At 38.6% G+C, this 23,491-nt stretch overlaps 1 protein-coding gene across 2 annotated transcripts in view; it reads left to right on the top strand.

The window, feature by feature from the left end:
* The window catches only part of LOC114666574 (butyrophilin subfamily 3 member A2-like), a 138,016-nt gene that overhangs the window by 91,617 nt on the left and 22,908 nt on the right, over nucleotides 1–23,491 (top strand). The window contains exons 8-11 of one of the 2 annotated variants that reach the window (XM_028821480.2): nucleotides 6,061–6,084; nucleotides 6,194–6,220; nucleotides 9,492–9,518; nucleotides 17,893–17,919. In XM_028821480.2, coding sequence (XP_028677313.1) covers nucleotides 6,061–6,084; nucleotides 6,194–6,220; nucleotides 9,492–9,518; nucleotides 17,893–17,919 — 105 coding nt within the window. The remainder of the gene's footprint in view (nucleotides 1–6,060; nucleotides 6,085–6,193; nucleotides 6,221–9,491; nucleotides 9,519–17,892; nucleotides 17,920–23,491) is intronic. The other variant, XM_028821481.2, reaches the window with a different exon arrangement.

Below are 23,491 nucleotides of genomic sequence, written 5' to 3'. Positions count from 1 at the left end.
TGAAGCAGCAGCCTCTCCATGGTCTTCATCACATGTGATGTCAGAGCGACAGGCCGGAAGTCTTTCAGCTCACTAGGACATGATACCTTTGCGACTGGGGTGATGCAAGATGTTTTCCAAAGCCTTGGGACTCTCCCCAGTTCCAGGCTCCATGTTGCTCCATGTTCCATGCAATGCTGGAAGTGGTTTCCGTTTTCTGCCAGATACACATTTTCACATGGTGCCCCATGTTTCTGAACTTATCTGCAAGCGTCTCGGGGGTAATAGCAGCAATTTCACGTTAGATGTTTTCCTTCATATCTTCCACAGTGCAAGGCTTGTTACAATAGACTTTTCTTTTGAGCATACCCCAAAAGAAGAAGTCTTGTAGCGTCAGACCCAGTGACCGTGGTGGCCAAAGCCCCTTAGAAATGATCCTGTTGCCGAAGAAAGACTAAATTTCTCCCATGCTCCTTGCTGATGTGTGACATAATGCTCCATCTTGCTGGAAGTAACCTTCCATTATCTCATGATCATCCAGTTGATTCTGACATTGCTTAAACGAATTGGTGACCCAATAGGTTCGCACCATGAAGACATGCTGCTCAATACTGTGCACCACCATCCTGATGAGGAGTCGAGTGACTGAGTAAAGGGATATGGGCAGTATGCACCCAGAAGTTGCATCCTAGCTTGTTCGAAGCTCCATTTACTGAGGAGCACATTGTGCATTGTTTCGTTCAGATTGCTTTGTCCTAGCAAGAGTTATTTCAGAATATTTAGGGACTCTTTCGAGTGAATCTCCCTGTATAAATGATTTGAATATAAACGTTTGCATATGATACCAAGCTAGGCGGACTGTCAGATAACCTAGAATTAATTGAATCATTTTAGAGGGACTTGGACAGCATATAGGCTTGGGCACATTTGTACCAATTGAAATTTTAAGTACGTATATATAAAGTACTGCGGTGGGTTGGCACCCTGCCCAGGATTGTTTCCTGCCTTGTGCCCTGTGTTGGCTGGGATTGGCTCCAGCAGACCCCCGCGACCCTGTGTTCGGATTCAGCGGGTTGGAAAATGGATGGATGGATATATAAAGTATTACATGTAGGAAGTAAAAATGTTAGGTTTGTATACACAGTGGAAGGCCTGAAAATTGAAAGTACGCCTTATGTGAAGGATTTAGAAGTTGTAGTGAACTCTACACTATCAACTACCAGACAGTATTCAGAAGCCATTAAGGCGGCTAACAAAATGTTAGGTTATATAGCACAATGTGTAGAGTACAAGTCCAAGGAGGTTATGCTCAGCCTTTATAATGCACTGGTTAGTCCGCATCTGTGTAAAGCTTTAGATCCCCAGTTCTAGAAATACTTCAGTGAAGAGTGACTAGGGTGATTCTAGGTTCTACAGGTAATGAATTATGAAGAAAGATTAAAAGAGCTGATCCTTTTCAGTTTAAGGAAAAGGAGATTAAGAGGAGACATGATTGAAGTGGGGCGTGGAGTTTGCATGTTCTCCCCATGTCTGCGTGGGTTTCCTACGGGTAATCTGGTTTCCTCCCACAGTCCAAAGACATGCAGGTTAGGTGCATTGGCGATTCGAAATTGTCCCTAGTGTATGCCTGGTGTGTGTGTGTGTCCTATGGTGGGCTGGCACCCTGCCCAGGGTTTGTTTCCTGCCTTGTGCCCTGTGTTGGCTGGGATTGGCTCCAGCAGACTCCAGTGACCATGTAGTTAGGATATAGTGGGTTGGATAATGGATGGATGGATGGATGATTGAAGTGTTTAAAATTATAAAGGGAATTAATAGAGTGGATCAAAACTGTTACTTTAAAATGATTTAACCAAGAATACTCATTAATTGTAAATTTACAAAGAAACCTTAGGATGTTTTTCTCCTATAAGAGAACCATAGACACATAAACAGTAGGACTTTCAAATCTAGACTTGATTTCATTTTGGAAGAATTAAATGAGTAAGACTGGTGAGCTTTGTTGGACTGATTGGCCAGTTCTCATCTATATTGTTCTAATGTTCTGATACAGTATGTGAAGAAGAGGATGTGTCCTAGAGAGGAAAGTGGCATGGCATTGACATGTTGTGCCGTGCAGATGAAGCTATGCAGTGGCTAAAAAACTTGTTTCCATACACAACTGTATCAAGATTTACTTTGGATTCGATCAATTAAAATGGAATCCCTGTTGTTTGATAATGTATTATACACTGTATAATATGAGTAAAGTCAGATGGAAGGTTTATTGTCTTTCTTTGTGTGCATATCATATGGATATATTAGTTCAGTATGAAATAGTCCAACTTGTAGCAAGAGAGTGGGATCAATGCATAGTTTTCTCTTAACACAAATGACGAAAATTATGATGATGGTTTATGAATGATATCTAAAGTCTTTCAACTTATGCCACCACTTTTGAATTGTTCACTGCATCAAAAAGTTTTACAAGTGTATTTGAAGTTTATAGAAATTATATATTTATGCTAAATTTGGAGGTTAACGGTCAACCGCTTAAAAGATTGCCCTTCACTGAAGTTTTATGTGGAGGTCATTTTGATGTTTATGAACCCACTAACTGAAATACCCAGAGTTTGCATGTTCTCCCTATATCTGCGTGGGTTTCCTCCGGGTGCTCTGGTTTCCTCCCACAGTCCAAAGACATGCGGGTTAGGTGCATTGGCGATCCTAAATTGTCCCTAGTGTGTGCTTGGTGTGTGGGTGTGTGCGTCCTGCGGTGGGCTGGCGCCCTGCCCGGGATTTGTTCCTGCCTTGTGCCCTGTGTTGGTTGGGATTGGCTCCAGCAGACTCCCGTGACCCTGTGTTAGGATATAGCGGGTTGGATAATGACTGACTGACTGACTATACTAACAAAACTGGAAAACGAGCACACTGTTCTGGATACACAGAGAATATAAGACCAAATCAGTTTAAAAAGTCATTTGCCAAATACACACAAAAAAATGCCCAGAGCAACAGAGTTGCGCTTGCTACATACACACAGAAAAATCCAGAAGTAAACACAGTTGCAGTTGCTAAATATACGTACAAAATCCCGAAGTGAAGAGATTTGTGGTTACTAAACATGCACAGAAAATTCAAAAGTCAAAAGACTTTTGCTTGACATGCAAATCAATAAAGATATTTGCCATTGCTCATAAATTGTAATAATGGGTTTAATCATAATTCACACATTGATTATAAATCTAATAATAAATTCTGATATATTTGAAAACTTAACAGGGCCAATTAAAGGTTTAGTATTTGGTATACTCCCAGAATCAGAACATTTTCTTTGTAATATAAAAAATATATTAGTGTGTTTTAAATAACGTAACTTGTGTGCAAAAAGAATAACTGAAGGCAGTTTCATGCCAAATTTTAAAATACAAGGACTGACGTATCACCATATTCTTAGGAGATTTACTGGGTTAAGCCGGGTAAAACAGCTAGTTTGATTAATAAAATATTTGTGCTTACATTGACAAAGGTGAAGTCTGTTTCCAAAGCATGGCAGTCATGTCTAATTCTTAAAGCCAATAGCTCTGATCTTAATATTGGTTTACATATCAGCGTACACAAAACTTGTCAGACATCTCATATATTCCAGGCAGAGAGTGATTGTTGCAAATCTTGAGAAATAAAATAATTGGCATGGTCTGTTTTTTTATGGTACTTCTAGTCCTATTTCTGCATCCAATCTAAATAGTCATATCATTTATCCTTGAAACAGTACTCAGGTTCAGTTTTTGCCCATTAATTTTTTTTATTTCCTCATCACAGTAAACCATACAGAAGTTATTAACATGAGTTAAGTTAATTTCTTTATTAATATTAAAGATTTATTGCTGCGTATAGTCTACAAAACACAAAGAACCAACGTCTGATAAGGAGTTCCTTCAACTGAAAACTTGCCTTTAGAAAATCCTGTTTTTATATTAATGTCTGTATTGTTTGTATTTTTGTGTTTTTTGTTTTAATTGAACTTTATATTATTTTTATCCTGTGCTTTTTTCACATCATTCATTTTTTTCATTAAAGAAGCCCCATTCCCTAATAAGATATTTGGCATCATTTTTGCATTTCAGTTGATGGCAGTAATAATTGTAGTTTTGTGTTCAAAGTTCATTGATTTCCATTACATTTCTACTGTTAATATTTATGGATAGCTTGTTTGTTTGACTTCTTCCTAAAGAAAAATAATATATGAACCACAAGTGTGTATATATATATATATATATATATATATATATATATATATATATATATATATACACTGTATTGTGAAGGACAGCCGGGTCCCATGCCCGGCAGGGACGCCCCTGCTGCATCTGTTCCGGGGGAGCCACCATGGGCAGCTCAGTACCTCCCCCGGGACGCTTGGTGGCAGCCTCCCTGGTGGACGATGATTCCCCAACCTGGCGCAAGGCTCCATGGGAGATGGAGTCCTCCACAGCCTGGTTGGGGGCTTGGATGGCCGTCAGGGGGAGCTGCATGGACTTTCCAGCCCAGCTGGTCGACTCGTCAGCCCCACCCGGAAGGTCAATTAGGGCCAGGTAATCAAGCACCTGGAATGCTTCCGGGTGGGGTATAAAAAAGGCCAGCCACAACCACCACTCGAGAGAGCCAGAGTCGGGACGACGACGACGACGACGACGACGACGACGACGACGACGACGACGACGACGACGACGACGACGACGACGACGACGACGACGACTACTACTACTAAACCTGTGGAGGAGTGGTGGTGCTGAGGTGGATATAGAGAGAGTTTGTGAGTGTATTTGGGACTGTGTTGGGCCTGTGGGACACGGGGAAGGCGTGCCCCACGGCTGAAGAGAAATAAAAAAGTATTTATTTAAGTACGTGCCTCTGCCTGAGTCTGTGCCGGGTCGGGTGCTATATAGCGCCTTTTACAATATATATATATATATATATATATATATATATATAATATATATACAGTGGACCCTTGTCTTACGAACTCAATTCGTTCGCGAGGGCTGGTTGTTACTCAAGTTGGTTGTAAGTCAAGACTATTTTTCCCATAAGAAATAATGGAAATACCCATAATGCGTTCCGAAACTCCCACTGCAACACTTACTTAACCTTTTCATAATAAAAAAAGGGTTGTATAATGTGCATAATTTACCAAAACACCAATAATTTTTCTAATGTACTAACCAAAAAGTAATAAAAAGTGCCTAGCCTACCAGAAACAACAATTTCATACTGTACTCACCATTTAATTTGACATCTTTGGGCTGCAGGAAGGGAGGAGGATGATAATGAAACTGAAGGCTTTTTAAAGGCTTTCTTTAACTTGCGCTCAGGCATATGCAATCATTTCAATAGCTTCTTTTGCGTTAATTTTAATCTCCTCCTGCCTACAAGTTATTCTGACGAGAATTTTTCTCAGCATTTCCTTGCGACGATACAAGGAACTGTTTCTGAACTCTTCTGAGACCCCCCCCCACTCCCCACTCAATGGGAACGACATGCTGAAGTGCGTCCTGAAGCACGATTGCCGCGACTGTGGAAGCTTGCTTGTCCATTGCCGGGCAGGGATATCACATGCATATCACCCATCGATATCTTTTCTGTTTGCTTTGGCTGAGAGACTCAGCACAGCTTTAAGCCCGCTGTTGCCCCAGCAACAGATAAACAGTCTTCCATACGGAGTTTGGACTTTGGCATGTCTTCTAGTTGGGGGAGGTCCCAAGAGAGTTTACAAACCTGACATTTTATTGAATGAGTGCCGCATTAATAGGAATGTTTCTGTTTGTTTACAATCGCGCAAGCGGATACACGTGACCGCATTCAGGTCGTAACGCAAGATGTTGGTCGTAAATCAAAATAAAAATTTTGGTCGTAAATCAAGTTGTTCGCATGTCAAGCCGGTCGTATATCAAGGGTCGACTGTATAATATATATATATATATATATATATATATATATATATATATATATATATATATATATATATATTTAAATGAATACATTTGAAAGTTGGTATTCTGATTTTTTTTAAACTTTCACAATCCTTTTGTCATTCCTCTGCAGAATCTGAAAAGCTGCTTGCAGAAGGTAAGTGTGATTACACTAAAAAAAAGACAACAGATGCTTGGTGAATCATGTATGATGGAGATATCAAGTAATATTTTAATGTAAAGCATTTCTCTAATCTCATTTTTAGAAAAAGACATGCGCATTAAACATTTAGGTAAGAGTTTTGTCTTCATACTGCTTTGAAATGAACATCCTCTGTATAGAGAAACCTTATAGAAATTGGTTCTTAGAAAAGGAATCCGTCTGTATAAAGCACCTCTGTAAATGATATAGCATAAGTACTGTATATTGCTGAAGTACACATTTTCTATATTTTGTATCCAAAATAATGTATATTTGGTTTTAAGAATAGTTGTACATACAGTTCTTTAACAGCCCACATTGGCTTGATGGTAGCATTTTTGTGTTTCAGTGAAACGTAGAGCTGTGTTGTCAGGAACATTGTGTTCCTCTGAAGTTTTCCCTTACCAAGGGGATGGGCCAGACAAAGAGTGACTCAAGTAACACCTGTGCTTGAATGCACATAAAACATGAACGAAACCCACTTCTGGCATCAGACATGATGTTGGTGTTTGCTGCAGAGCCTGGTGGCTGATTGATTATGTAGCCTAGTTTAACTTAGCCCAAATTATTCAAATAAAGCCACCTGCAAGGGGAAGGGTTGGGTGAAATACTAGGTGGCAGGGAATCCATTCCCAGGCTCCGGACATTTTTCATTCCGGCATTCCCGGGAAACTGCTGTAATTCCCGGGAAAACGAGAATGGCCAAGCTCGCATATATAGCATGTAAAAATCGATCAAGAAATAACAGAGTTATAGTTGAAAATAATTAAGTTGCATGGTTTTTTGGCCCACAAGGTAGTAGGTTGCCGATTAATTCAGTCAACATTAGACCAGCAGCAGTCAGTCTCCCGGTTGACTGAGCACAGTGGACTGGGAGGAGTCTGCACTCTGCAGCTTACAAATGCCAGGACGGGGCAGAATTCATTGATGTCTGTGCTGTTGACAGCTTTGAACAGCAACTTGAAATTGCAATGCGTCAGTCTGTGGCAACCGCATTATCTGTGCTAAGAAACTTGCCATCACAGAATGATGATAAGAAACTGGATGCATCAGTAAAAGCTGAAACGGTGGTGTTTCAGAGCAACGGCAATCGCTGGCATTGTTTAGAACAAGTGTATCAGTATCTGATGACTGTGCTGTCTACTTCAGTGGAGGCAGAGCGTGCTTTCTCAGCGACAATGCTGGACACGTTGTGCTTTCTACGCTCTTATTACCGCAACTAACTAGATACATGTACTTATATGACAGCATGAACAGCTTGTAGTTAAGGTAATCTTTTATTGGTGTCAACATATTGCAGTAGTTTTATTAAAAATAAGTGTTGCTCGTTCTAAAACCGTTCACATGTGAGATGCCCGTGCACTGTGTCATTCCCAGGAGCCCAGGATTTCCGGAAATGATATGCAGGATTCCCGAATTCCTGGGAATGGATTCCCTATTAGGTGGACCCTAACATACTTGGCTTTGGCAAGTTAACTGGAGTTAATGCAGGAGGTTAAAAAACTCACTAGCTCACCAATCTGTACAGCACTTACTCAGGAGCAAAATTGGAGAGATTTCTCCCTTCTTTCTTCTCTAGAGCGTCCCCACAGCAGAAATTCCTTGCAGGTGAGGGAATACTCATGTTCTTCCTCTCAGGTGTCGTACAAGTGAAGTTTGTACTGGTGTGGAAGTAGAGTTCATCAATGTGACTTTGAGGCGTAGAGAAAAAAATGTAGTTGTTGTTTGTGAATGTTTATAATGTATTTCATACACAAAAGGATACCACTAAATGGCCCTGTGGTCCTACTAGGAGACTTTAAATCTCACAAAGAAAATGACAGAGACACCAGGGGTCTCATGTATAATGGCGTGTGTAGAGTTCACTCTAAAATATGGAGTACAAACAAAGTGGAAATTTGTGCATGCACAAAACCGTGCATAAGCCAAATTCCACGCACTTTTGCTCCGTAAATCCCGGCTGGCGTGAAATGTAACACACATTCACATGCCTGCCCACCCCACACTGACTCCTCACAGAATTTCACAAATTTGAATATTTACATCAGTATAACTAGCCCTGTCAGTTGAGTGTTTTGTTAAAAGACAATGGCAAAAGCATGTATAAAAAAAGAATTTCACCAAATGTGAAGTGGTGGCAAGGAAAAACATTTCTTTTGGTGACCTAGGCAGTGGTAGGAGCAACAAAAGGGAATTGATGGAATGGAATGCTCAAGTTCAGAAAGTCGCACAGTGTCCGAAATTAAAAAGATATGGTCAGATGTCAAAGTTGATGTCAAAATATGAGTCATAGCCCACCATCTGAGTGTAATACGAAAGTGTATTAGGCCACAGAGAAAAGACAAAAAGGTTGAAATGTCTACTTTAATCTCGAAAACTTCCAGTTTAATCTCTTGGTTTATGTTGTCATTAAAGTATAACATCGTAAACTTCATCTTAAAATTGATTTCATTTACTAGAGTTTCTCAAATCCAATTGTAACTAAAGTAGCTTGTTAAATTCTTTGTATTTGATGTGTTCTATATGTGCGAATCACTATGTGCTTCTTAAATGGGGTTTCTCTTTTGCAGGCAGAAGCGTGCAGGCACTGATTGCCATAGAGAATGCATTACATTCATGATATCACAGCTCTCTGAAGATTTTAGAATATTAAAATATATATATACTTTATCATTTTCATGATAAAATGCATTAAAGCATGTTTTAAATATGTATGGGCACGGTGGCACAGCGGTAGCGATGAGTTGGCACTCTATCCAGTGATTGTTCTTGCCTCCCCCATACAGGGATATTTCCTGCCTCCTGCAAGATGCTTGCTGTGACACACATGACCATCCATCCATTATCCATACTGCTATATCCTAACTACAGGGTCACGGGGGTCTGCTGGAGCCAATCCATAGCCAACACAAGGCGCAAGGCAGGAATCAAACCCTGGGCAGGGCGCCAGCCCACCTGCAGGGTGCGCGCGCACACACACACACACACACACACTAGGGACAAAATATTTAATTTGCTGCAGTTCCTCTTAAACAACTAGACTTTTTTCTAATGCCATTAACCACAGAGACTGCTTTACCCTTCTTTTAAAACCAAATCTGAAGTCTGGAAATGTTAATTTATATTTAAAATTTGAAGCTGGATCAGATTTTTGCAATACAGACAATAGAAAAGTTTCAAAAGTGCTCGCCTAATGCATTGTCATAAAAAAATGCACCTTTTATTGACTCATTCTAATGTGTAAGGAATTGTCTTTCTGATTGATGTGCTCCTACAGATGATATCTCCAACCAACAACATTTTAGGTTGGAGTATAATCAAATATAATAACTAAACTTTTAATTTTCTTCATTTTCTTATAGTATCTGAGTCTGCAAAGATTAAAAAAGGTAAGATGCGCAACCCTGAAACAACAATTAAATTCTTATTATATTCAATAGTTACACAATGTGAGCTGCCTGAAATGTCTGTAAACATTAAGTATGTTTATTGTCATGTGTACAAAGTAAAATGAAATGTTTGCTTGGATATTGTTGTAGATTTCTTTTAAATAATCATTCTGAAATCATTCTGTAAAGGCTTTTTTCCTTTTATTTGGTTGATATATTAGAGGGCAGCATTTGAACTATAGTTCTTCTTAAGCTCTTCTGACCAGACAAAGACATTCCTAATTTTATATAGGTATAGATAAGAAACAAGTAAAGAACAGTTAATCATTCTGTAAACTCTAATGATCTGGGTTTCCTACAGAACAGAAAAATGGTGAGGCCTCCATCAAGAATCTTGGAAGCATGCCAGAAATCTACCTTGTCAGCCCAGCAAAGGCATCCTTAATTTCAATCAGGGCCCAAGGCAGCTTGCTGACTTTAGCTAGTGCAGGCCAAAAATGAAGAGCTGGCAAAACAACTATAACAATTCCAAAAAATATCACAAACACACTACAAGTGAAAGAGTGACAGTGAACCTTTGGCTTGTTATTAAAGGGCAAAAAATGAATCTTTAAAAATAAAAAGTTTTCTCACAAATATTCTTAGCAAAAAAAACCTAAAAAGACCATCAAAAACACAAATGGATTTGCCTAAAAATCCAGAGGTAATGTCCCAGTGTGTAATCCAAGGAGAGTAATCAAAAACAGAGCAGAAAGGTTGAATTCCAATAATCCATATTACTAAACGAGAATGGTAAACCGGATGGACGCAGGGACATCCGGCCATGGGACGTGGACGCAAAAGACATACTGCGCAGGCGCCCCCACAACCCCCCCCCCCCCCCCCCCAAGCAACGGAAACCGGATGGAAAGCAACGTAAAATAAGAAATGAGGCGCCGCACCCATAGCACACAGAAAAAAGGAGTCAGACGCCGGCGCCGCACACAGCACCGCATGAAGCCCATGACATACAAAACGGAACACACACAAAGAAGAGGATTGAGACCCACGACACACAAAGCCCCCCTCCAGTAACTGAAATAAGAAATGAGGCGACGCGCCCCTAGAACACCAAAAAGAAAGGAGTCAGACGCAAGCGCCACATAGCACACGAAACGGTACGCACACAAAAAAGAGGATTCAGACCCACGACACACAAACACCCCCTCCACTAACGGAGATAAAAAAGTGAGGCAACGCGCCCCTTGCACACAAAAAAAAAGAAGTCAGACACGAGCTCCACACAAACCCATTTTACACGAAATATACACAAAAAGGAGGATTCAGACCCACGACCACACTAACATAAATAAGAAATGAGACACAAAGCCCCATTACTGAATGAACTGTCCGTATTAAACATACGTCATCTGAACACGTTCAAATTATGCAGCATAGATCGATCTCATTACACTGATGCACTACCATTCAACCACAGAACCTGCTAAACGATTGCGCCAGTTAGCTGACAACGCGTTCAATAATAAGTCCACTATTCATGAAAATTCATTGGGATTAATGAATGTCATTTGCAATCATAGTCATTCACTTAACTTCCCTGAAGAAACAACTGGCAATACAAGTAATGAATTTACACGTTGTTGTCAAAAGGGTCAAATTAGACTGCCTCCTTTACATTCATATCCTGCATATCTACAGGAGCTTCTAACTAACGAAGTACCTGAAAGTAAAAACTTTATGAACTGCATTAGATCCTACAATAGTTCATTTACTTTTGCATCTACCGGAGTAAATATCAGGCCACCAAAAGGCAATGGCCCATACTGCTTTCACGTATGTGGACAAATATTACATCGCATTGGAACAGTGCACCCTGAAACAAATCAAGAATGCAAATATGCACAAATCACGTCGGCACCTACAACGCACTTCTGAAACCGCGGAAGAAAAAATGTCTCGGCTCCAAAAACACATGTCACTCCTTATCCAAAACAGAAAGATCGGCATCCACTATGAAAATGAACAGTAACAATGCACGTGACATCCGTCTTGCCACACTATTAATTATAGATGAATGTACAATGGCATCCACTCACTTACTCAACACCATTGACAAACTTCTACAAACGTTGATGAATAATAATATTCCCTTTGGAGGAAAGCTACTTTTATTACAAGGACATTTTAGACAGTGCTTAACTATTGCTCCACATCCAATGCGCTCAGCTATTGTTCAGTCCACCTTAAAATACACGGACAATTGGCATTGCGTTGATGAATAATAATATTCCCTTTGGAGGAAAGGTACTTTTATTAGGAGGAGATTTTAGACAGTGCTTAGCTATTGCTCCACAAGCCATTCGCTCAGCTATTGTTCAGTCCACCTTAAAATACGCAGACGACGTCATACATAAACAACAAGTAACCAGACTACAATACATATACAGGCGCGAGACCTGATTGGTGATAATACGAAGAAACGAACAGTCCGCATATTAACAGTGAGTGCGATCCTCCTTATTACTTATCCATATTCCTAACAATAAAGATCAAACAAGTCATGAATTCACGATCACGGGTACAGAACGAGACGGCTCGAGTAACAGCACCACAAACACGAACCCGCATCAAAAAAAAAAAAAAATGTTGGCACCTACAACGCGCTTCTAAAACTGCGGAACAAAAAATGTTACGCAGACAATTGGCATTGCTTTCAAAAGATACAGTTGTTACAAAACATGCGATGTACAGATCCCGAATATAACAATTGGTTATTACAACTGGGAGATGGTACACTCACCAATACAGATCTACTTCACCCAGATATTATTACAATTCCTCAACCCTTTAATTAGACCAAATACCCCTTTTAACACAACGAACTATATTATGTCCAAAAAATATTAATCTTGATCACATTAATAACCAGGTCATTTCATTACTTCCTGGAGAGGCACACCTCTTTCTAAGCTCTGACAAAGTTGACTCTGATGACGACAATGACCATCTTAATTTCCCCTTAGAATATTTGAACACTATTAACCCAGCCAGATTACCACAACACAGTCTTAGCCTTAAAATCAGAACAATAATCATGCTATTAAGAAACCTTAACACTAAACAGAGTTTATGCAATAGTACACGTTTAGTCATCTACACCATGACACACAATGTTATTCAAGCAACTGTTCTTACAGGATCACATGCTAACAATACTGTTTCTAATTCCTAGAATTGACCTTACAAGTTCTGACCTGGAATTACCTTTTACACTTAAACGGAAACAATTCCCCATTAAACCTGCCTTTGCCATTACCATCAACAAATCACAAGGACAAACCATTGACAAGGTTGGCATCTACCTATCTAAGCCCGTTTTTGGACATGGACAACTTTATGTGGCCTTCTCACAAGTTTGACGTTCATGTCAAGGACAAGACACCATCTTTACTACTAATGTTGTTTACAAAGAAATTTTCCAATAAACCTTTACACTGTGCCAAACACTTTATTGTTTGCTTCCTATCTGCGTCATCTACACCTTCACACTATGCTATATCTCATTCATACATCACGCTCTTTGTAATTTCCCAACACCAGGGGTTGGCGAGCGAAGCGAGCAGGGGGCGGAGCCCCCTAGTTCAAAATAAGCAATAACACAGACATATGGAGCATGCACCAACACATAACCTAAGCAATGTATCCCAATGCATTTCTTCTTATTTTTGTTTGTGGCTGGCAAACTAACTGTAAAGGTGCATTACCACCACCTGCTGAACTGGTTTGTGAAGAAGAGTCAAAATAGTGAACCCAATACCTACCATGCACAACCTTCTTCTTCTTCTTCTTCTTCTTCTTCTTCTTCTTCTTCTTCTTCTTCTTCTTCTTCTTCTTCTTCTTCTTCTTCTTCTTCTTCTTCTTCTTCTTCTTCTTCTTCTTCTTCTTCTTCTTCTTCTTCTTCTTCTTCTTCTTCTTCTTCTTCTTCTTCTTCTTCTTCTTCTTCTTCTTCTTCTTCTTCTATCCATGTAGGTTGGGCATGCAATGAGTATAAAAAAAATGGGGTAAATACAATACACAAAACAGAACATGAGCAATCCTCTTTATAGAGCTAAATGTATCATTGTCACCTCAGGAATACAATACAAAAGTGCAATAGTAATAGTACAAGCTACAATGCAAAATGCAAGAGTAGATGATATCATATATGAGGATTCAAATTTGTTCAGAGTCCTGGAGACCTCGGCCAACAAGCCACCTCTGTCCTACTGGCTATTGCACACCTGAGTTTGTGCCAGGCTGGCCAATCAGATGAAAGAACTTTTCTACCTAATTATTCCAGTGCTCTTTTATCATAGATAATTTTTCCATAGGCAATCAAGCAACTTGGCAGTATAGCAGTGGCACCAAGTGCCACATGTGAATACTGAGAAGAGGAACAGAATAGGTGATGGATAGTAACAAATTATAAATACCAAATTACTTATGTTTTAGTGCTAATGACTAACAACAGAGATTCAGTATGCACATTTAATCAACAACTCTAGACTGGGTATGCTAAATTGAGGTAGTGAGTCTTTAGCCGAGATTTGAAAGCTGAGACTGAAGGGGCATCTCTTACAATAGCAGACAGACCATTCCACAGCTTTGGGGTCCTGTACCTAAAAGCATGTCCTTTGACTGTTATTTTATTAGTTCTTGGAATCTTAAGCAGGCCAATGTCTTGAGATCTTAACGTGTGCTCTGGATTGTAATTAATGATAACTTCAGATAAGTAAGTCAGACATTGGCCATTTAAGGCTTTACATGTTTTTTTTTAAAGGCTTTAAGGCTTTTCATTTAAGGCTTTACATGTTAAAGGAGGATTTTGCAATCTGACCTAAACTTAACCAGGAGCCAGTGTAAGGATTTAACACTAGAATCCCTGTAGCCTATGAAAAACCTCGTAATCCCGGGCCACCTTAAATTCCTTCGTGCCTCTCCATCAGCGTCTTTTGTTATGCAAATGTGTCGATCAGCACAAGAAGCCTGCTATTCCATCCCCCCCCACCGCCGGAGCTGAGCCTGTCGCAAAATTCTCAGAGGTCAAGTCTCTTTATCTGGCAGTGAGGTGCCTGGAGTTGTGTAGGGTAAATAATATATCGTTATTTAGAATACATGCATTTCATGTGTGTTCAGTGTCTACAGCAATTTGTGTAAGTGTAAAATGAAAGGAAATGTGAGGCAAGAAATGCTGAACGCATACCTAAAGCAGAAACTTATACAGTGGAACCTCAGGTCACGACCGTAATTTGTTCCAAAACTCTGGTCACAACCTGATTTGGTCGTGACCTGCAGTAATTTCTCTCATAGGATTGTATGTAAATATAAATAATCTGTTCCGGACTGTACAAACTGTATGTAAATATATATTTTTTTAAGATTTTTAAGCACAAAAATAGTTAATTATACCATAGAATGCACAGTGTAATAGTAAACTAAATGTAAAAACATTGAATAACACTGAGAAAACCTTGAACAAAGAAAACTAACATTGCAAGAGTTCACACTATTGCCTTCCGAACCGCTCGCTGTAAACACTTTTTTCTAATGAGTTTTAAGCACAGGGAAAAAATTAACATTTGAAAAGTCCGTAATTTATACAAAAACTAACCATAACAACCAAGAAAAGTAACATTGCAGGAGTTCACACTATAGCCTTACAAACCGCTCGCTGTAAACACTTTTTTTTAAAAACTAAACATAAACAACCAAGAAAACTAACCTTGCGTGAGTCGAGTTCTAGCATGAAGGAAGTGAGGAGGAACTGGGTGGAGAGGAGATTACAGTTTTGAGGTAAAGTCTGTAATGATGCGGGTACGCTGCATGCTCCCATCTCGCTTCCGGGAGCCCTTAAAGCCATAAACGTCGGTAATGTTACCGATGAGCACGACAGTGAAGCACTACAATGGAGCAAGGGGATTGTGCAAAAAGTGCCAAGTGCTTTTATTAAAATCAACAAAACAACAATCAAAAATAAAGTCCAAATTAAATAAATTGCAGTGCTTTCAGAATCCTTCAATAAATAAATAATCCCATAAAATCAGAAGTGAAGTGGAGGTTAAAATCCAATAGAAAAAAGTTAAAACTGTGCTGGAAGCAGTCTCTTTAAAAACAAGCCCGGTGCATTCTTTAACTGGTGACTCCCACTGCCTTCTCGGCCTTACGCAGCCAGCCGTCCTTCTTCTGGTCACTCCAGCTCCTTGATTGCTCAGCTGGAGTGACCACTTCCTTCTGCCCCACCGAGTACCGGCCAAACACCCCTGCTTGGGCTTACTGTCCAGCTGCTCGCTCACTCCCTAACACCGGTTCTTTCCACACTGCTTCCTGCTTACTTCCTCACTCCGCAACCTCCGTCTTTCTTTTCTTTTTCCTCACTTTATCCACCTCATGCTTCTATCTATGAAGAGGATGTGGCAGCTGTAGCGTGCCGATTATTTATTTAAAACTGGCCTCTTGACGTGAGCTGTGGACCCGCTATACCACAAAGTCCCTCTGCACGATGCGGTACAGATCTATTTATGCAAATCCAGATCATCTGGATGACTTTGACTTATGCGGGGACGATTTCAGTTCGTCGTGAAGATGATTCTTCATGTCGTCAGTTCGCACACTTCGGTACAGGTCCTTTTCTCCCTCCTTAGTGTCCAACCTCTCATACAACTCATCACACGCCTTTACTTTAGCCTTTACTACCTCTCTCTTCACCTTGAGCCTTATCTCCTTGTACTCTTGTCTACTTTCTGCATATATCTGACTATCTCACTTCTTCTTTGCCATCCTCTTCCTCTGTATACTCTCCTGTACTTCCCCATTCCACCTCCATGTTTCCTTTTTCTCCTTCTGTCCAGATGTCACTCCAAGCACCCTTCTTGCTGTCACTCTTACTACTTCTGCTGTAGTTGCCCAGCTGTCTGGTAACTCTTCACTGCCACCCAGTGCCTGTCTTACTTCTTCCCTAAACTCAACATTGCAGTCTTCCTTTTTCAACTTCCACCATTTGATCCTTGGATCTGCCCTCACTTTCCTCATCTTCTTGATCTTCAATGTTATCCTACAGACCACCATCCTATGCTGTTTAACTGCACTTTCCCCTGCCACCACTTTGTAGTCTTTAATCTTCTTCAGTTTGACCCGCCTGCATAGGATATAATCTACTTGTGTGCATCTTCCTCCCATCTTGTACGTCACCCTATGTTCCTCCCTCTTCTTAAGATACGTATTCACCACAGCCATGCCCATTTTTTTTTGCGAAATCCACTATCATCTGACTTTCTTCATTCCTCTTCTTGGCACCATACCTACCCATCACCTCCTCATCTCCTCTATTCCCTTCACCAACATGTCCATTGAAATCCGCTCCAATCATCACTTTCTGTCCCTTGGGTACAGTGTCCATCACTTCATCCAAATCACTCCAGAAATCTTCTTTCACATCCATCGCACACCCAACTTGCGGAGCATATGAATTAAGAACATTCATCATCACACCTCCAATTTCCAGCTTCATAATCATCACTCTGTCTGACACTCTTTTCACCTCCAAAACATTCTTGACATACTGTTCCTTCAGAATAACCCCTACCCCATTTCTCCTCCCACCTACACAATGATAGAACAATTTGAATATAACTAGAACAATTTGAATATAACTCTGATCCACTTGGCCTTACTCCCCTTCCATTTAATTTCTTGCATGCACAATATATCAACCTTTCTTCTCTCCATCATATCATCTAACTCTCTCCCCTTACCAGTCATACTGCCAATATTCAAGGATCCTACCTTCAGTTCCACTCTCTTTACCTTCCTCCTCTTCTCTTTCCTCCAGACACGTTTCCACCCTCTTCTTCTCCTTCTTCAGCCAATTGACTATGTGTTCAATTGACTAATAACTATAAATTTTGTGACTATAAGCTGTTGGCTGTTGCTCTTCTACAGTGGAATAAACAGTTTTAGAAAATGGATGTGGGTGGCTGCTAAATATAATATTTAAAGCTTTAAAATAATTAAATAAGAAGAGATTTGTACTCTGTGTTGCCATTATCCATTTACAAACAAGTTATTTCATAAGACAAAATATTAATTCTACTAAAGACTTGACTGCTTTTGTGCATAATATTATTTTTAAATAGGACATACTATATAAACTACAGACATATTTTACATACATTGTACAACATGGGAATAGTAGCAGGTTTTACTTTTATATTGGTCATATTAATGTTGTTTATATTAAGCTAATAATTTCAAAAATTAAAAGCAGTATATTTAGTGAATGTAATATATATTATGTAAATGAACTTCACTGACGTATAATAAAATGTTTCATTTTCAGACATAGAAAATCTCACTGAGCATCTGGGTAAGTTGTTTCTTTCTTTCTGTAAGTATATTATTAGAAATAAGGCAAAATAGTTTAATATTAATGCATGCGGAGATGGGAAGAGGAAACATTCTACTCAAGTATCATTACTAAAGCAAAAATTTGCGTAAGTAAAAGTGCATGACATGACAGTTATTCAAGTAAAAGCAGAATTCACTTACTTTAGAATGACCTAAATTAGTGAATATCCTCAACTATCCATATTGTGCTTTGGAAAACACAAGCAGAATATAGCAATACAATAAATTCTATTAATCAAAATGCATACACATACACACACAAGTAGAAACGGTGAACTGTATTTGTAATTAAATTTTAAAATGTAATTATTATGTGCACTCCTAGCAAAAGTTTGGTATGCAAGTAATTAGAATCATCTCTAAATATCAGCTGACAATGCAGTGTGTAGTAATTATTTATAAACCATCATTCGAGACAACAAAGACTTCAGTGAAGAGAAAAGAAAAGGTTACAGTTTTGCAAAGTGCAGTAGCAGACATAAGAAATGAAAGCTGTACTGACATCAAAGCAACAAAAAGCTTTAGAATGCTGTTGACATTACACAGTCTACAGCACCAGCATAGTGAAGCAAATTTTAAAAACTCAAAATCTTTTGTTTATGTCACACTCACTCTAATATATCAAACTGTTGAAAAAGAAAAACAAGAATGTGGGCAAGAAAAACAGAAATTTTCTCAAACAAAATGGACTGTTAATTACCTCTGATCTAAAGTATAATACTCAAAATGTACAGGTACTATATATTTTGTGAGTTGTCACTTGAAATACGAGGGGCAGTGAAAAAGTTCCCGGAATTGTGATACAAAGGGAGAGTGAGAGTTCAGATTACGCACACATTGTTGTGGAGGGGAGCACAGTACATCTGTAGACCAGTTATAACAGACCTGGATTGGTTTCGCATGTAGTATTGTTTTAATTACTGTTTGAGTTAGATGTGTGCATAGTCATTCGGCGCAATGTCACAGTTAGAACAATGCGCTACCATTAAGTTTTTGTGCAAATTGGGGAGTACCCAATTTTGACTGCCCCTCGTATGTGGTTAGGTGAATACAGTGTTTCAGCTACTGGTTATGAGTGGAGTCAATTTAATGTAACTTGTAAGAGGATGCAGCTGTTGCCTTCAGTGTGACCAGATCTTAGGAAATTCTCTAGCATGATGTGTGCTCTCTATCACAATTGTCACTGGAGAGCGGTTGGCTGCAGTCAGAAAATTAAAGACATTGCTCAAAAAGTGAATCAAAAAACTTTGCAAGCTACTAAATTGTTATTACAGATAAACTGTGGATTATGGCAAACTTAATGTACAATTAATAAAATACAGTATACATACATTTAGGAAAAGATGTTTGTGCTGTGCCTCGCAGTTAAGAGACCCGGGTTCGCTTCCCAGGTCCTCCCTGCGTGGAGTTTGCATGTTCTCCCTGTGTCTGCGTGGGTTTCCTCCCACAGTCCAAAGACATGCAGGTTAGGAGCATTGGCTATTCAAAATTGTCCGTAGTGTGTGCTTGGTGGGTGTGTGTGTGTGTGTGTGTGTGTGTGTGTGTGTGTATGTGCCCTGTGGTGGGCTGGCGCCCTGCCTGGGGTTTGTTTCCTGCCTTGCACCCTGTGTTGGCTGGGATTGGCTCCAGCAGACCCCCGTGGCCCTGTAGTTAGGATATAGCGGGTTGGATAATGGATGGATGGATGTTTGTGCTAAATGCACCTCACTTATCCATGATGCACTGAACAGGAGCATCTTTTTTAAAATAGTGCTGCTTCTTATTGCAGCTTATCTGTTTGTAACAACTGAACAATGCTAAGGCCTTAACAATACTTATAAATGATGAAGGATTTACAGATCACTGACCTACATGCAGACCTTGTTGCCTTTTCTTTTGCCAAAGAAAATAATCAATTTTGTTGATTGCAATTATTATTGGTTTAGTATCTTTTTAAATTAAAAAAAATATATAAAACATCAATAAACTATTGTTCTTTTATTTATAGATCCATTCATTACAACGTAGAAGAGTTTAGTGTTAGAATTTTCTATTTTTTAATATAATATGGGAAAAAGGTTGGAAATTTACAAAAAAATTGGTCTACAATATTTTTACAAGCATTCAGCGCTTTAATATAAAAGCTTGGTAAATCTATGGCAGTAAAATAATTATCTATGAAACATTTTTCCACTTTAAAACACTTATTTGATTTAAAAATGTACATTTATCTTAAAAATACTTATATTCTTATACATGTGACAGTTTTTAATGTTAATATATTCAATTCATTTAATGTATTTTACCTGATGCCCTATGGCACATTAAGAAGTCATTTTTAATACCTGAAATATAAATATTAATTCAAATGAATTATCAATATGAAGTGCTTGTCTCTTATCAGTATTACACTCAATGATACACACAGAGAAATAATAAACACAGAAACCCCTTGTATTTAAACCATCAACTAGTTTGTCAAAATTTATATTTTGCAATGTAGAGCACTTGACAGCTATAGTCTCTAAACTTAATAAATGTTAGTGAGTTACAGAGGAATGTCAGTAGTTTTTGTCTCTTTTACTGTCAGTGTACTGGTAGTGGGCTGTCTCATGTGTTTTATATCATCACTTCTTCAATGAACAAACTCAGCTTTTGTTTCTGCATGTGTGTCTAATACATTGCTTGTAAGCCACTTTGCAATGTATATTGACATTTTATATTACACTATCTACAAAAATCGGGAGTGTGCTCCCCTCGAATTTGTTGTATACCGAGATAGAGGAAAAGGTCATCAGAACCACTTCCAGTTGCGCAATATTTCTCAAATCTCATATCTCTTTGTTTCTCATTAGAACTAATTGATACTATTGATACACAATCATTTATTGCTATGTATAATCAACCTTTACATTAAAATGATATTTTCGCATTTAGGGAGGTTGAAAACGGTGGTGGAATTTTTTCATGATTACAAAGTAAAGTGCAAAGTAAAAAGAGTTATAGTCACCTAAAAACATAGAAAAAGTGTTAATATTATATAATATTTGTTTCTATAATTTCTATAGGTAAAACTGCATTCAGATACATTTAATTATGATAATGATGATGGAAATAAAAAAAATCATAACATGAAATGTATTACCAGGAACACGACGGGGACATAGCATCTTTATATTTACATGGCATGTTCAATGTTTACACGTTATTGTGAAACTGATTATGTATAAATTAAAATAAAATTAATAATAGTTATTGAAAGAATATTCCTTATATTGAATACAGTTTTTAATATTGTGTGCTTATTTATTTTTCCATGATACAAAAAATTCAGATGGTTGTTTAAATAAAATGTTATTTCCGGTTGAGTAATTTTTCTCAAATTTCATATGTTTGCTTTTTATCATTACAAATATCTTTACAAAGTTTGAATCATCTATCTGTAATTATAATCATAGTTTACTTGAAAATTCGCAAAAGTATTCAGTTAAAGTACCACTTGTGGTTGTCAGAAGTGGCCCTAAAGTTGATAGGATTCCTTATTTTTTAATATAAAGCAGGTGTACAAAATCTCATTGACCAGGTCAAAGCTTTTTCGAGTTGTCATGTTTATACACAGATATACAGACAGACATAATTTCAAAAATGATATTTTCGGACTCAGGAAGATCTAAAACGTCAAGATTTATCAAAATCTCAAGGTTGAATTTTTTCATGATTCCTATGCTTTCCCTATACTACAGTATGTATACAAGAAAGTAAAAAGTATTAATGACTTTTATGAACTACACTGGGCACAGCAGAGAAAACAGCCACAAATAACTGACCTTACTATCCCACCATCTTTATGCATTTGGAAAATAGCTGATATGAGTGTAAAAAAGTACATGAAAGTCTTTAAAACTGAAACCTTGAAAATTGTTTCACACTAAGATAGTACAGACATGTTAATTATTAAACAAATACCGTGGCTAAAGGTTTGAAGTGTGCCACTGTGATCTGTGAGGTTTATTCCAAACACATTATTTTAAAAATGGGCAATTGACGCCATAAACAAATACAACTGAAAGCATGCAAATCAGTTGACCGTGAGATCCTGACAGGGAGCTCACCTATGGACGGAGGTAAGACATCACTTCTTCCAGTACCTAGGAAATATGCCTTTCACATTCTCTCTCAGAGTGACCAGAGCCAACCACAGGAACTCCTGACTGCATCACACTTTTACCAATAGCTCTATTATTGTGAGTGTTCAGTTGATATTAAACAGAAGCTAAGTATATTCTTCCTTTAGTGCTACTGTTTCTTTCTTCCTTTTCAAATCACCACCGTACCACTGGGGGAAGATATAATATTTTATTATATATACTGTATGCCATACAATGTCTGTCAAATAGCACAGAGAGTCACAACACTAGTTTCGCCCTAACTGGGGCTCATCAAGTGTACGCACCTTTGCTTCCCCTTGTGGGGACTGAACCTTGGATATCAGCACTTGAGGCAGAGCCTCAGATGCTGCGCCACAGTAGCTGGTGTACTTACTTGAGAGGGTGAAGATCGGAGTATTACATCCATAGGTCTGATCTCAATCTGATTATTAATGTGGTCACCTACCAGGTAACACTTGTGGTTGGTTGGTCAGACAATCGACAAACATCCACCACATGGACTTGTGGTTTAGAAAGGGCTGCAATCTGTAATGCTCCTATTCCCAGGGACTGTGCGCCCCCTGCTGGATACAAGTACAAAAAAGAGCATGTCATTTTACTTTATTTATTTATTTATTTTTCAAGTTTGAAACAGAATCTTCATAATGTTGGGGACCTACTGTACTTACTGCTTGGCTTGTACAATTTTACTGTAGTATCTACAATGCAATCAGCTATGACTTTTGTTATTTATACTGTATAATTTTAGTTCCCTGCTAGTTTAAAAAATCAACTTACATTCAGATATTTTGGTAAGCAGTTTTTGGCAAACAGAGTTTACACCACATAATAAGGGCTGTGAACAGCTCAACTAAGTTTGGCCAGTCTCTGCGTTGTGAAGAGTGCTATTATCACTGCAGCTTTCACTACATCCTGCTTTCCACTGGAATCTCAGAAACATAAAGCTACCCACACCAGATTTAAGGCAGAAACTTTTACAGCGCACACTCAGTTCTTGGCCAATAAACTGGACTATTATACTGCTGCTTACTGAGATGAGATGCACTCACTTATGCTGTCTAAGAGAAATGCACAGGCCATTTACCATTTACTGAAACACTTTGTGCTTCACAAATATTTGCATGCATTTATAATTTAAGTGCCCATTTTGAATGTCACATGAACCTAAGCAATAAGTTGTACTTTGTAACCCTTGAAAAAGTAACTGTCATGTCTCAGCCAGGGTATGTAATGTATATAAGTGCTTTTGTCAGATATGAGAACAAACGGGCACAGGATCTGAACAGAGGAAATCTAAAAACTTAAATTTACCAACTTTAGCCTATTTGAAGAATTTGTGAATTTTGTCGTTACTCATTTCCTTAGAAAATATTTTTTCACCTA

This window comes from Erpetoichthys calabaricus, chromosome 16 (assembly GCF_900747795.2).
Source record: "Erpetoichthys calabaricus chromosome 16, fErpCal1.3, whole genome shotgun sequence".
In the NCBI taxonomy this organism is placed as follows: Eukaryota; Metazoa; Chordata; class Cladistia; order Polypteriformes; family Polypteridae; genus Erpetoichthys; species Erpetoichthys calabaricus.
Note: the sequence above shows the minus strand (reverse complement) of the source record. Positions and strands in the feature narration are given on the sequence as shown.